Source organism: Haematobia irritans, chromosome 1, assembly GCF_050003625.1.
Source record: "Haematobia irritans isolate KBUSLIRL chromosome 1, ASM5000362v1, whole genome shotgun sequence".
NCBI lineage: Eukaryota > Metazoa > Arthropoda > Insecta > Diptera > Muscidae > Haematobia > Haematobia irritans.
In genome coordinates, this window is record NC_134397.1 from 222064219 (window position 1) to 222080023 (window position 15805).

Here is a 15805-nt window from a genome sequence, read left to right on the forward strand (position 1 = left end):
CTATAATTTTCGTGATTGAAGACATTTCATTTAAAAATTAATTAATCAATCACGATTCAATCAGAAAATGTTTGTGCGAGTGTACTTCAATTCTCAGCTTCTTTGGCTCGGAATCAGTACTGGGAAAACTTTTTTTCAGTGTAATGGGAACTGATTTCTAACAGTTCTAACGTTTCAGCCCGATGTATTAGGCTCACTTAGACTATTCAGTTCATTGTGATACCACAGTGGTGAACTTCTCTCTTATCACTGAGTGCTGCCCGATTCCATGTTAAGCTCAATGACAAGGGACCTCCTTTTTATAGCCGAGTCCGAACGGCGTTCCACATTCCAGTGAAACCACTTAGAGAAGCTTTGAAACCCTCAGAAATGTCACCAGCATTACTGAGGTGGGATAATCCACCGCTTTTTGGTATTCGGTCGTAGTAGGAATCGAACCCACGACCTTGCGTATGCAAGGCGGGCATGCTAACCATTGCATCACGGTGGATTTCATTTAATTTTTTAATTGAAAAAGTTTTTAGCTTTAATTGGCTTTTTAATTGCAAATATTTTGGTGATTTTTTTCTGTGAAGGTATTACTGGGACCAGCATATATTCAATATTTCATGAACATTTGACTGTCAAAAAAATTTTATCGCATTGGATTCCACACAATTTTTCAATGGCTCAAAAATTTTCGTCTCATTTGATCGAAAGAAATGCGCCAAAAATACGATCGTGGTGCTACTAAACACGTCTATCATGTTGTGACAGGTGATGAATTGTAGATTTAAACAGCAGTCGCCTTTATGGGTGTTTCGAGATGAGCCAAATCCAACAAAAGTTGTTCCCACTTCCAACCAAATGATCGGAAGTACTAGACATGTCTCGAACAACGCAGAACACTCAATTCTGAGTAGTGCAAAACCACTTATCAATCAGTTGTCTTGCAAGAAATCAAGACAATGCGAACTCTCACACATCGACTCAAACAATTGCAGTTTTGAGCACTCAAACTACCGATTTGATGGGTCACCCACCGTATAGTCCTGAATTCGCAGAATATAATAATTTTAGGATTCAATTACAAAATTAATTGATCCAATTAATTTTTAATTGAAATATCTTTACAGAAATGATTGTATCAATCACAATTAACAATTTAATTGATCCAATTAACAAATTAATTTTTTTTATTAATATTGGTGATTGATTTTTGGTTTGATTTAAAAAAAATTTTGAATCAATTAAATTTTTAATTGGAAATATTTTAGTGATATTGGAAATATTTTAGTGACTTCTTTTTATTCCTGCACCTAAAAACTAAAATGAGATGTCAAAATTTTTCGACACCTGAAGTAGCGGTTGATGCGTTCAGAATGCGTCGATTTTCAATGATTAATTATCATTCACCTTATTCTGTCGATGAGAGATGATCATTTTAGTCACACTATGCCTTCTAATATTAAATATCACAAAAATTACCTGCACCTATAAATGGTTGGAGCAGACACCTTAATTTCGTCGAAAAGTTTTGTCATCATCAACAGGAGGGCATGTGTTGCTGTATTGAAATTTCTACAAAAGATTATATCGTCCGGCTTTCCCCAGCTAAGCTCTGGAAAACATATTTCTCCCTCTACAGTGTAAATTTGTTGAGTCCGAACACCATTAGGACTCATAATGCTCATGCCATCCAACATAGTCCAGTGTAATATTGTGGAATAGCGTCATTCCACGTTAGAGTGACATTCAGCCATATCAAGATGAAATGTACCAGAAAATCACATTGTGTGGAGAATTTTAACAAAATTTCCACACGTTTATAAATTAAAATAATCACACACCAAAGACCCGTTAGCCTTTCTAGTCAGTGGTCTTGTCACGCCAGTTCCATGCATAAGGGCACCTCTTATAACATCCCACAGACACACACACACATGCACACACGTACCCCGTCCATGATAGGGGAGAGTGGGTGTTAGTATTTCTTATGTGTCGTCCTGTGTTATCCTTGTCCGTTTTGTTGGTTGGGTATGTGAGTACGTGATGCCCTATGAATACGTGTGGCTATGGCGGTATTACGTGTCACTGGTTACACCACCTTCCACATTGACATCGTCCTGAAAAAGTTTGTGTTCGGGTGAGTGTGTGGGTGTTAGCGCGTCCCAACATCCGTTGCGAATATATTAGGTTGTTTGGCATTCCTTTAGTCCATTGATGTTTATGCCACATGGCTTCAATGTTAGTCGGCCATCTGCCATTTTAGGCTGAACTCAACTGTCCAGACCTGTCGTTGGTTGTTGATGCTGTTGAGCTAACAACAGCAAACACTTTGTTTTGGGACACATTCGATCGGTTAGTCGGTCAGTTGGTTGGTTGCTTGGTTCGAAGAGGTTGGATTGAGGTGGTCACTCACTCGTTCACTCGTTTGGTCACTTTAGCCTTATAGGCCATTTACTATGATTTGTAACGATATTAGGGTTATATTTGTGAGTGTATGTATTGCGTGCGTGCGTGTGTGTGTGTGTGTTCGTGTGCCTTGGGTGTTGTTGCTGTTGTCATTGCCATACTCCAAAGTCATTCATCTGTTAAGCAATAAAAATCATTTATGTGGGCCACTCTGTAATCTTTCTAAGGAGCTATACTTTCTCATGCCATAAATACTCTATATGTGAATGTGTGTGGGAATGTCTCCTTGTTGATTAGGGTAGACTGAGAGATACTTTGTTTTTTTAAGCAATGTGGTCAATTGTGAATTTTAGAAATTGTAAATGTTTGGAAAAAATTTTGTGATGTCTTATCCTGAAAGGATTGGTGTTGCTTTTAACTTGTAAAGGTAAGGACTTTTCGACTTAACAAGTAAGATGATAAGATAAGAACTTTCCCTAGGTGATTCAGTTGATCATTCTAAGGCAACATTGACCGCAGTCTCCTAGGTATAATAGTTTTCGCTAGGGATTTCAATATTGGCGCATACGTCATTGACATGACGTCTCATTAAGACTGAAGGGAAATGGGTTCCGATTTTTTCTATGACCAGCCTCCTAATATGAAAATTATAGTCCCTGCAGATTTGGAAACAAGTGAGGTAGAAGACAGTGTCTTATATGAGGTAGAAGACAGTGTCTTATATGAGGTAGAAGACAGTTTCTAATATTGGGAATGCGGTTTGGATGGTATGGTCGGACATTGCATTCACGCCCAGCCAAAAAAGAGCTTCCAAAAAAGTAGTTTGGATCCCCAATTTGTGATCCGGAAGTAGTGCAAACTTGGATCATCTCCAATGAATTTTACATGGACTTGTCATAGGACGGAAGTACTCCATATTTGGATCCTTTGCATTGCTTTAGAAGTTGTGCCTTGGAAGTTCATTTGGAAGAAAAAAATTAAAAAAAAAAAACTAAAAAACAAAAATATTTTTTTTTCCAAGGGAGCCACCGTGGTGCAATAGTTAGAATGCCCGCCTTGCATACACAAGGTCGTGGGTTCGATTCCTGCTTCGACCGAACATCAAAAAGTTTTTCAGCGGTGGATTATCCCACCTCAGTAATGCTGGTGACATTTCTGAGGGTTTCAAAGCTTCTCTAAGTGGTTTCACTGCAATGTGGAACGCCGTTCGGACTCGGCTATAAAAGGGAGGTCCCTTGTCATTGAGCTTAACATGGAATCGGGCAGCACTCAGTGATAAGAGAGAAGTTCACCAATGTGGTATCGGGCTGCCACCTAACCTAACCTAATGTCTATTCAAATGTTTGTGACATGAACCTAATATGACACCACGGCATGACATTCTAACTACTTCCTGAGATGGTCTTTTATGAATGCAAAATAAAGAACACTGGTTCAAATCTCACCAGCGGAAATTTATTTTATTAAATATTTGTTAAAAAAATGTTTTTTTTTTGTATGTTATACATCGTTTTGTTTTGTTTTTTGTTTCTATAGAAATAAAATTTTAACAAAATGTTCTATAGAAACAAAATTTTAACAAAATGTTCTATAGAAATAAAATTTTAACAAAATTTTCTATAGAAATAAAATTTTGACAAAATTTTCTATAGAAATAAAATTTTGACAAAATTTTCTATAGAAATAAAATTTTGACAAAATTTTATATAGAAATAAATTTTTGACAAAATTTTCTATAGAAATAAAAGTTTTAGAAAATTTTCTGTAGGAATAAAATTTTGAGAAAATATTCTAGAGGAATAAAATTTTGCGAAAATTTTCTATAGAAATAAAATTTTGCGAAAATTTTCTATAGAAATAAAATTTTAACAAAATTATAATAATAAAAATTTGGACAAAATTTTCTGTAGAAATGAAATTTTGACAAAATTTTCTATAGAAATAAAATTTTAACAAAATTATAATAATAAAAATTTGGACAAAATTTTATATAGAAATAAAATTTTGACAAAATTTTCTATAGAAATAAAATTTTGACAAAATTTTCTACAGAAATAACATTTTGACAAAATTTTCTATAGAAATAAAATTTTGACAAAATTTTTTATAGAAATAAAAATTTTAGAAAATTTTCTGTAGGAATAAAATTTTGGGAAAATATTCTAAGGAATAAAATTTTGGGAAAATTTTCTATAGGAATAAAATTTTGCGAATATTTTCTATAGAAATAAAATTTTAACAAAATTATCTATAGAAATAAAATTTTGACAAAATTTTCTGTAGAAATGAATTTGACAAAATTCTCTATAGAAATAAAATTTTGACAAAATTTTTTATAGAAATGAAATTTTGACAAAATTTTCTATAGAAATAAAATTCTGACAAAATTTTCTATAGAAATAAAATTGTGACAATATTTTTTGATAGAAATAAAATTTTAACAAAATTTTCTATAGAAATAAAACTTTGGCAAAATTTTCTACAGAAATAAAATTTTGACAAAATTTTCTATAGAAATAAAATTTTGACAAAATTTTCTATAGAAATAAAATTTTGACAAAATTTTCTATAGAAATAAAATTTTGACAAAATTTTCTATAGAAATAAAATTGTGACAAAATTTTCTATAGAAATAAAATTTTGACAAAATTTTTTATAGAAATAAAAATTTTAGAAAATTTTCTGTAGGAATAAAATTTTGAGAAAATATTCTAGAGGAATAAAATTTTGGGAAAATTTTCTATAGGAATAAAATTTTGCGAAAAAATAGAAATGAATTTGACAAAATTTTCTATGGAAATAAAATTTTGACAAAATTTTTTATAGAAATGAAATTTTGACAAAATTTCCTATAGAAATAAAATTTTGACAAAATTTTCTATAGAAATAAAATTTTGACAACATTTTCTATAGAAATTAAATTTTTACAAAATTTTCTATAGAAATAAAATTTTGACAACATTTTCTATAGAAATTTTGACAAAATTTTCGATACAAATAAATTTTGAGAAAATTTTCTATAGAAATAGAATTTTGAAAAAAAATAAAATTTTGAGAAAATATTCTAGAGGAATAAAATTTTGGCAAAATTTTCTAGAGAAATAATATTTTGACCAAATTTTATATAGAAATATATTTTTGATAAAATTTCCTATAGAACTAAAATTATTAGGTAGATAAAATGTATACACCCCAAAAATGCATTCATTCGAAGGAAGAAAAAAATGTATTCATACTAACCACAAATTTTTATCAATTTTTTTATTTCTATAGAAATTTTGTTAGAATTTTATTTTCTATAGGAATTTTTGTCAAAATTTTATTTCTATAGAAAATTTTTATATTGTCTTAAGAAATAATGTAAATATGATAGTACCACAATAAAAAATATGTAGATAAAATGTATACACCCAAAAAAATTGTCTCATTCATTCATTGGAAAAAAAATGTATTCATACTACAAATTTTTATCAATTTTTTTATTTCTATAGAAATTTTGTTAGATTTTTTTTTCTTTTTCTATAGAAAATTTTTCTTTAGAAAATTTTGTCAACAAATTTTTTCTTTAGAAAATTTTGTCAAAATTTTATTTCTATAGAAAATTTTGTCAAAATTTTATTTCTATAGAAAATTTTTTCAAAATTTTATTTCTGTAGTAAATTTTTTCAAAATTTTATTTCTATAGTAAATTATGTAAACATTTTATTTCTATAGACAATTTTGTCAAAATTTTATTTCTATAGAAAATTTTGTCAAAATTTTATTTCTATAGAAAATTTTGTCAAAATTTTATTTCTATAGACAATTTTGTCAACATTTTATTTCTATAGAAAATTTTGTCAACATTTTATTTCTATAACCGTACGATTACGGGAGTGGAGTACTTCAGAACTACTGGCATTTACTAATGTAATGTCGCCTCTAAAGTGGTTTAAGTGCTGCGGGTATTACTTGTAGAGGTTACATTGGCGAAGTTGACTATATTCACCATGATGTCATTAGCAAAGGTTGACCACATTATCTCTACTTCTTAGGTCGACGCGGTCGTTTTTGTCCTGTGGCGCTCGGGGTTCCTTTCTATAGGTTTTATGAATGAAGTGTTTGCTACTCTGCTCTCTTCAAAAATGGATTTTGTATGGCCGACGCACTGTTTCTACGCACGCGTCACTGATGTCGTAGACCAAAAAGTTGGTGTCTTTTTTAATGTTGACCCATCCCAATAAATATATACTCTACAATTTTCATATTTTTTCTATGTTTCACATTTTCTTATACAAAGAGAGGGTGTGGTGTGTTTGCTGTGTCCATCTTTCTGTCCGAAACGATTTGGTCATTTGAACATTTTTCGAGACTATTGAGTTAATTTTTCTACTTGATTGCACTCAAGATGCATTAGAATTCGCAACGACATATTCTCACAATCCCATTGGCATGGTCAACAGCAATGGCATTCATCTTCCATTTATGGTCAAAGAGAAATTTATGGCACATTTAAGGACTATATATATTATGTGTGTAAGTACGTTACTCGTATTGCTCGTATCGATGAACTTTTGAGATTATCCATTTAAGCTAATGACCCTTAGTGTAGAAATGAATGAGAAGGAGGACCCTATCTTTACTTGCTTTAATGTAAGAATGTCTCCTAAAGATTTTAGTAATTGTGTAATGTTGTAATTGCAATTGAAGAACGGATTTTAATTTAGTCCTTATAATCTCAAGTAGAAAAAATAATGGTTAAGAGGCAATCAGATGCATAGGTTGATGGACACTACACGCATAGAATAAACATGGTAGTTTCGATCATATACGAAGAGCAAAATAATATGAGTGTATTCTCACTGCATTCGGTGCATATATAGGCGTAAAATGGTTAATATGTTTAAGAAAAAGTGGCGGAAAGGGTGGTTCCCTCCCACCAAGTTTTCTAAAAATTATGCACTTGTTTAAAATCGTTGGACCATCCTCCACATTTTCTGTGGATTTGAAGCTTGGTTTGTCGAGTGGTTGTTTTCCTCTGCTTAAAATGTCGACCGCGAGGAAGATTTATTTCCCGAACATATATCGTTTTAAAGTTTTTACTTACAAAAGTCTGACAAGAAGGAGCTTCTTCTCACGTGCAAATATCAAGAAATTTATTATCGAATTCTCATTTGGGGACCAAATTTCAAGAAAATCAGAAAAATCAATTTTCAAAAAATCGAACACAGAAAAAAATTTCACAAAAATTTTTCCAATTAAAGTCTTAATTGAGTCTTAACCCTTTAATGCCCCAATTTTTTTGCCAGCTGATTAAATATTAAAAGTTAACGACACAAAGGCAAGAAAACTAAACAAGAAAAAATTATACGGTAAAATTCAGCATATGCTGCAAAGCCTCTTTAACAGTTTCAACTATGTTTTATTTTTATTGCACCCATTTTTTTTGTCTTAAGATGTATTTTACTAAAAGCTTCCATATTTAATGAAGTCGGCCTAAAGGCGGGATTGGGAATTGGAGGGTTAGGTTAGGTTATGTGGCAGCCCGATGTATCAGGCTCACTTAGACTATTCAGTTCATTGTGATAGCACAGTGGTGAACTTCTCTCTTATCACTGAGTGTTGCCCGATTCCATGTTAAGCTCAATGACAAGGGACTTCCTTTTTATAGCCGAGTCCGAACGGCGTTCCACATTCCAGTGAAACCACTTTGAGAAGCTTTGAAACCCTCAGAAATGTCACCAGCATTACCGAGGTGGGATAATCCACCGCTGAAAAACTTTTTGGTGTTCGGTCGTAGCAGGAATCGAACCCACGACCTTGTGTATGCAAGGCGGGCATGCTAACCATTGAACCACGGTGGCTTGGAGGGTTAAAATATATTTAATTAAAAATTTAATTGATTCAACAAATTTTTTAATTGAAACAAAAATCAATCACAAAAATTAATAGTAGAAATTAATTTTTTGATTGGATCAATTAATTTTAATTGATATTATTATTTGTGTGATTGAAGACCTTTCAATTGAAAAATTAAATGGATCAATTAATTTCGTGATTGAATCAGAATTTTTTTGTGTGAACACGAAACAAGTGACCCCGCTAGGTTTGGTATAGTGGCAGCCCGATATTTCAGTCTATTAAGATACCACAGAGGTGAACTTTTCTCTTCTCTCCCTCCCCAGATAGAAAAATCTCGTACCCATTTCATAACATCCAAGTAAATCGACTAAGTTAAAATTTTTCACTATTCCAATAAGGAGTTCCCCTTCCCAAGTTCTCTGCAGATTTCGAGTAAATAGGAGAAGTTTTGATATGTTAAAAGGGTGACAAATTCAATTGGAAAACTTTAGTCCAATTTGTAAGAAGTCTGGCAACAGGGAGAACCCCTTCCAAAAAACTCAAGTACCCCATATTAATTTCATAACCTGCTCCGACGTGCTTTATAAATTTGCAGTAAACCAGAGTTTGGTTGTTTCACTATACTTAAAATGGAGGTCTCCCTCCTCAATCAAATTTCGAAAAATAGAGCATTGGATTTTTGGCTAGGGATCGCCCAATATTCTCTAAAAATTTCAAGCAAATCGAGCATTGGATTTTTGACTAAGGGATACCCCAACATTCTCTGAAAATTTCAAGCAAATCGGGAAAATTTAGCCCCGAAAAGCCGGGCAAAGGGAATGACGCCTTCCCGTCTAAATATCAAAATATCAGGTACATCACATTTCTTTGGCACCCCTAATCTTCCGTGAAAGGGAAGGGTAAAATGGAGGTCCTCCTCCTAGACTAAATGTGGAAAAACAAAATAGGGGATTTTGGTCACAACATTTTCTGGAAATTTTAAGCAAATCGAAGAGGGGGAGACTGTCCTTCCCGATCAAAGATAAAAAATCAGGTGCCCCATATTAATTGCATTACCTGCTCCGACGTCTTTTGTAAATTTCTAGTAAATCGGATAAGTTTAGTTTTTTCACTATTCAGGCAAAAAGGAGGTCTTCCTCCCCCAACAAAAATCAAAAAATCAAGAGAAATATTTGGGAAACTTTAACCCAATTTTCAAAAAATCGGGGAGGACCCCCTTCTTAAATAGCAAAAATTAAAATTTCATAATCTCCCTCCAACTTTTTCTGTAAATTTCAAAGTAAATCAGAGATGTTTTATATTTCCAAAAATAAAGTAGCGGTGTGCACGTGAGGAATAGTTTACTCACGCTCACGCACACTCACGACTCAAAAATCACACACACACTCACGCACGATATTTTTTGGCACGCACACTCACGAAAAGAAAATTTGTACTCACGCACAAAAACATCCGGACTCACGAAAAATACCGTGCCTTACGAAAAATATCTTGACTCAAGAATAATTTTATGATTAATTTACCTTACCGAAGTGTCTGAAAACATGAGTATTATTAAAATCGAGAGTGTTATTAAACTCTTAACATCCCAGGTGTCACTAAAATTGTAATTGAATTTAACTCTTAAGCGTTTTATGTTGGTGAGCAGGAATATTTTCGTGAGTGTAATTCATTACTCAAGCACACTCACGAATATATTATTTTCGTGACTCACGCTCACGCACGAAATTTTGGTTTGTTAACCACGCCCACGCACACTTACGCTGTTGTCATGAGCGTGACTCATGACTCACGAACGAATCACGAAAATTTTCGTGAGTCACGACAATTTCGTGCCACGTGCACACCTCTAGTCCTTAGGCCATTTCGAAATTGAAAAATTTCGCCCCATTTGCAAAAAATCAATCTGGAGCCACAGCCGCATGTTGTGAGAATTCTTCACATAACCTGAAAAACACTTTCGAAGATGTAGTCATCATTGAAATTTCCTAAACCATATGATAAGATGTATGAATCGATTGTACTCGTAGGATGCTGCTGCATTATATCCGTTGGTACACTTATCGAAAAACATAGCATTGCGCCGGAACTTTGGACTCGTATAAAAGGCTATAGAATGTATCGCTCCGACTTTGATTTGGAGTTCAACCAATGAAACTGCAGTTCAATTATTGAGACTTCCAGTATATAGCTACATCCGTCTGTAATTCAACCAGGAAGTCTGAAGTCCAAAAGAAGAAGAGTTATCGTAGTAGTTTTTAGAAATCGTTAGTGAATCTGAAGTCACGACTGCTCGCTAGACTACTACTACTCCCAAGATTCAATAGCCCGAAAATATATCCGAAAGCGACAACAAAAAATTGCGTTTGAATTGAAATCTCGTAGAATTACTAACATCTATCTATTGCATCGACACAAAAGTATCCGATAATATAGTATCGAATATCAGTTCAACTGAAACTGAACTATAACTGAAGCGTCTACAATTCAGTTATTGAGATCTTCTTCCACTTTTACTTCAGTGCGAAGTGCAAACGTGATAGCTCGGGACATTTATTATTGTTGCTGCACCCGACTGTTTGGTAATAGATGCAATTTGGCATTACGGGAACCTATTTATGTTTTACTGAAAGTGTCTGAGTAATAGAAAAACGTTATTTGAGAAATTGCTGAACACACTGTACTGTAAGAGAAAACTAGAAATCAACACCTCACACTTATAAAATTCCACCCATTCAAATTCCATTTACCCATTCATCGGATAAAAATCTAATTATTTCAAAGTAGTTCATTGGTTAAGACGAAAAAAAAAAAGAATCTACAATCGAAAATATTTAGGTTTTTCCTACCGTTATGAATCCAATATTTGATGCTTTTTGAATTTGCTTTATTTCTTCCTTCATCCTCAAAAAAAAAAAAAAAACAAAATACCTATACTTCGGTGTGCAATTCCAATCAGTTATCAATCAGTTATTCTCTAAAGAGATGAATTAGTGGACTTTACCTGCATAGCAATTAGTTGACGACTCGACGTAATCAACTTTAATTAATATTTATGCTAGACGTCTGTCTCAGCTTTAGCAATTTAGTCTCCTCCCCATTGGAGTCCTATTCATTTGGTATTCCTTTTCATTTACTCGATATTGTTTTTTTTTGGTTCTACTTCTTTCTATGTGTTTTTTCCAGGTTCTTGTGCTGAATCGAATAATCAAGCTACCAGTCTGGGTAAAATCAGTACACATTTGAGTATCGATCAAACTGGCACACCGTATCTTTTATATAAGGATGGTGCCATTTGTGAAACGAAAGCTGGCTCACTACCCACCAAATGGTCAACAAGAATCGAATTTGTCTGTGCCAATAGAACCAATGGCAATGGCAACAGCAACAATGATAGTAATTTCGGTCCTAAAATAATTGAAAATTCCAAGTGTTCAGTTCTAATACAGTACCAGACAGAGTTGGCATGTCGTGAGCAGATAAATTGTAAAACTAAAGTTTATGTTGAACATTCAGAGGATGGCACTGGAATGGATTATATCGATTTGACACCTTTGATTAGTAATACGGAAAACTATGTAGCCGAAATTGATGCATCTTTAATGGGAAAACAGCAATTGACAATGTCTACAAAGGTAAGTTGGCTGGAGTGGAATTTTTATTTAGTCAGGGATTCCTCATAAGATAATGAAGGGTCTTATTAAAAAACCATTAAAATGATGTATAATTTTCGTGAAACCTCAAACACTGTTGGTAAGTGCTTGTTAGTGAAAATTCAGGCTATGAAAATAAACATTTACTGACAATTAACCCTTTCACTACCGATGCCCACTTAGAAGGACATTCGAGACAGATACCAAATTCTATTTTCCCACTTAGTTTCGATTTATTTCTCGATGTTATTTTAAAGTAGAGGCTTTAATCTAAATAAGCTATAAACATTTTCCATATTGGTGAACACTAAAATACATTTTTATAAACTTCTTTAACAATAAACGACCCAGCAAAAAAATTTGGAAGTTCTTCTTAAGGCACAACTTTAAAAGCACTTCCAAAAATGTTCTACCAAAGATGTTCTTTATTTTAACTGCACAGGAAGTTCTTTTGAGTCAATTTTTTATAACCCACTTTTTTCATATTTTTAAAATTTTATTGTTTCCAATGGGTTAAAAACAGATTAAAAATTAATAGATTAGTGCAAATTATTTAAATTTTGCCGAAAAAATGCTAAATCTTTTCTAGAAAAATTGCGAATTTTTGAAAACATTTGATGTCAAACGTTCCAGACAAGCGTTATAATGCATTAAAAATCATAAAAAAAAATTAAAAATTATTTATTCGTCAAAATATCACAAAATTTCTTTATTCACATCCAAATCACTGGATTCGCATCACACCTTAAGAAGTGATGCAAATTCAGTGCAACGACTGTTGAAATGGTGAAAATCCATCCTATGACAAGCCCATGTTAAAATAATCGCTTCTGCGCCAATTTTGCACCACTTCCGGATCCAAAAAGAACATTTTCACTACTTTTTTGGCGACGCTTTTTTTGCTGGGGAAAAATACGATTTGAATTTGAGATAATTTTTCTACTGTATGTTTCTAGTAAATGGACATTTATACAAAAACTATAGCTGATACTTTTACGGGTTCTTTTTTGTATTTTTTTTTTCTCACACTGTGAAAGATATTATAGGCCGAATAGCATTTATTTTCGTAAGGCCATTTGGTCACAATTCAAGAATCAAGTTTTCAGAACAAGCTCATATAGCTCTTGAAGTAATTGAGGTAGGTTCTCAAAATGACAATTTCTGTTCTACATACTGTTAGTACAAGTAAAAAAAGAAGAAAAATTAAAGTTTTTAATATTAAGTTTATTTCGGTAGTGAAAGGGTTAATGTGTGGTCATAAAACACTGACTGATTCGAAGAGATATAAAAATGATTTTTGGGCAAATATCCTGCCCCTGAAGAAGAAACATACAAGCCGTGCTTCAATTTGAAGTTTTGTCGTCCTTCTTCCTTCTTCCTGCTTCGACCGAACACCAACAAGTTTTTCAGCGGTGGATTATCCCACCTCAGTAATGCTGGTGACATTTCTGAGGGTTTCAAAGCTTCTCTAAGTAGTTTCACTGCAATATGAAACGCCGTTCGGACTCGGCTATAAAAAGGAGGTCCCTTGTCATTGAGCTTAACATGGAATCGGGCAGCACTCAGTGATAAGAGAGAAGTTAACTAATGTGGTATCACAATGGACTGAATAGTCTAAGCGAGTCTGATACATCGGGCTGCCACCTAACCTAACCTAACCTAATGTCCACCGATAAGGAAATCGAATTTCTGGTCGAATTTGTGAGCTTCTCTAAGGTGTTTCACCGGAAAGGAAATCCACTGCAATTGAGCTAAATATAGAATCGGGTGGCACTAAGTAATAAGACAGAAATTCTCCAATATATTGGGGACAACCGTGAAGACAAACTTGATGGGCTTGTTTCTTTCAAAATCGGCTAGATAATGGACTTATGCTGCTGTACTTTCCCGTTGTTTTGAGGTTATAACCGAGTTGGTAATATTACCCTAAATAACGGGCTGTCACATAGACCTATCCACGTAAGGGTTGTCACCGGTCCTTACTACTACAGCAGAAGTCTCGTCCACCAGCAACAGATCAATTACAGTAGGATGGCGTTAAGAAAGGCACCTTCTGAAAGAATCAAGCCCATCAAGTTCGTCTTCACGGTTGACCCAGCTACGATCCCGCCTCTCTAGATTCGAATAGATACCTCTCATCTCTGTATCGATCATGTGGGCCTTATTTTGACTTCTAGTATTAATGAAAATAAATCGAGATATCTGCAAACGTTACAATACTGTCCACAAAGGGTTGCCAACGACAATAGTATGTGAACCCGACAATACAAGAAGAAGGTTAGGTGGCAGCCCGATGTATCAGACTCACTTAGACTATTCAGTCCATTGTGATACCACATTGGTGAACTTTTCTCTTATCACTGAGTGCTGCCCGATTCTATGTTAAGCTCAATGACAAGGGACCTCCTTTTTATAGCCGAGTCCGAACGGCGTTCCACATTGCAGTGAAACCACTTAGAGAAGCTTTGAAACCCTTAGAAATGTCACCAGCATTACTGAGGTGGTATAATCTACCGCTGAAAAACTTTTTGGTGTTCGGTCGAAGCAGGAATCAAATCCACGACCTCGTGTATGCAAGGCGGGCATGCCAATCATTGCACCACGGTGTCTCCCTATAGAAGAAGAATGTCCGAAGTGTGGGTCCTTCGCCTCGAAGCATTTTATACATTTTTTCTGCATACCCAACAATCCTGACTAAACCAACTTCACTTTGGAAGTTCCGCTACAGACAACATTTTCCTGGAGATGAAAGTAGATGGTAGTAAATATATTTCTTTATCAGTTTAATTTTATTTTTACATCCGAATCCTTGTAGCAATAACAGTTAAAACCAATCTATATAAAATTTTCACCATGACCAAAGGGCTTAATTTTCAGAGTAACACCACTTTATATATTTTCTAAAAATTTGTCAAGAGAATTGTTTTTATACCCTCCACTATAGGATGGGGGGTATATTAACTTCGTCATTCCGTTTTAACACATCGAAATATTGCTCTCAGACCCCATAAAGTATATCTATTCTGGGTCTTGGTGAAATTCTAAGTCGATCTAAGCATGTCGGTCCATCCGTCTGTTGAAATCACCCTTACTTCCGAACGAAACAAGCTATCGACTTGAAACTTGCATATGTATTTGATGTAGGTCGGATGGTATTGCAAATGGGCCATATCGGATCACTTTAACGTATAGCCCCCATATAAACGGACCACCAAATTTGGTTTGCCGATCCTCCAAGAGAAGCAAATTTCATCCGATCCGGCTGAAATTTGGTACATGGTGTTAATATATGGTCTCTAACAACCATGCAAAAATTGGTCCATATCGGTTCATCGTTATAACAGGTTGGCTGATAAGTCCCCGGTCTAAGAAAGAAAAACACATTTTTTTTGTCAAAATTCGATTTTATTATTCAACATATTATTATTATTATTCATAAAGCGATACAACGATTATAACGACCTTCCAATTTTTTGATATCATTTTGGTAGTACTCTTTCGGTTTTGCCTCAAAATAGGCCTCAGTTTCGGCGATCACCTCTTCATTGCAGCCAAATTTTTTCCCTGCGAGCATCCTTTTGAGGTATGAGAACAAGAAACAGTCGCTGAGGGCCAGATCTGGAGAATACGGTGGGTGGGGAAGCAACTTGAAGCCCAATTCATGAATTTTTGCCATCGTTCTCAATGACTTGTGGCACGGTGCGTTGTCTTGGTGGAACAACACTTTTTTCTTCTTCATATGGGGCCGTTTTGCCGCGATTTCGACCTTCAAACGCTCCAATAACGCCATATAATAGTCACTGTTGATGGTTTTTCCCTTCTCAAGATAATCGATAAAAATTATTCCATGCGCATCCCAAAAAAACAGAGGCCATTACTTTGCCAGCGGACTTTTGGAGTCTTTCCACGCTTCGGAG

General features: G+C 34.2%; 1 protein-coding gene across 1 annotated transcript in view; it reads left to right on the forward strand.

The window, feature by feature from the left end:
- Lerp (lysosomal enzyme receptor protein) overlaps nucleotides 1–15805 on the forward strand; it is a 393366-nt gene that overhangs the window by 37430 nt on the left and 340131 nt on the right. Inside the window, exon 9 of the mRNA XM_075292902.1 lies at nucleotides 11422–11870. Coding sequence (XP_075149017.1) covers nucleotides 11422–11870 — 449 coding nt within the window. The remainder of the gene's footprint in view (nucleotides 1–11421; nucleotides 11871–15805) is intronic.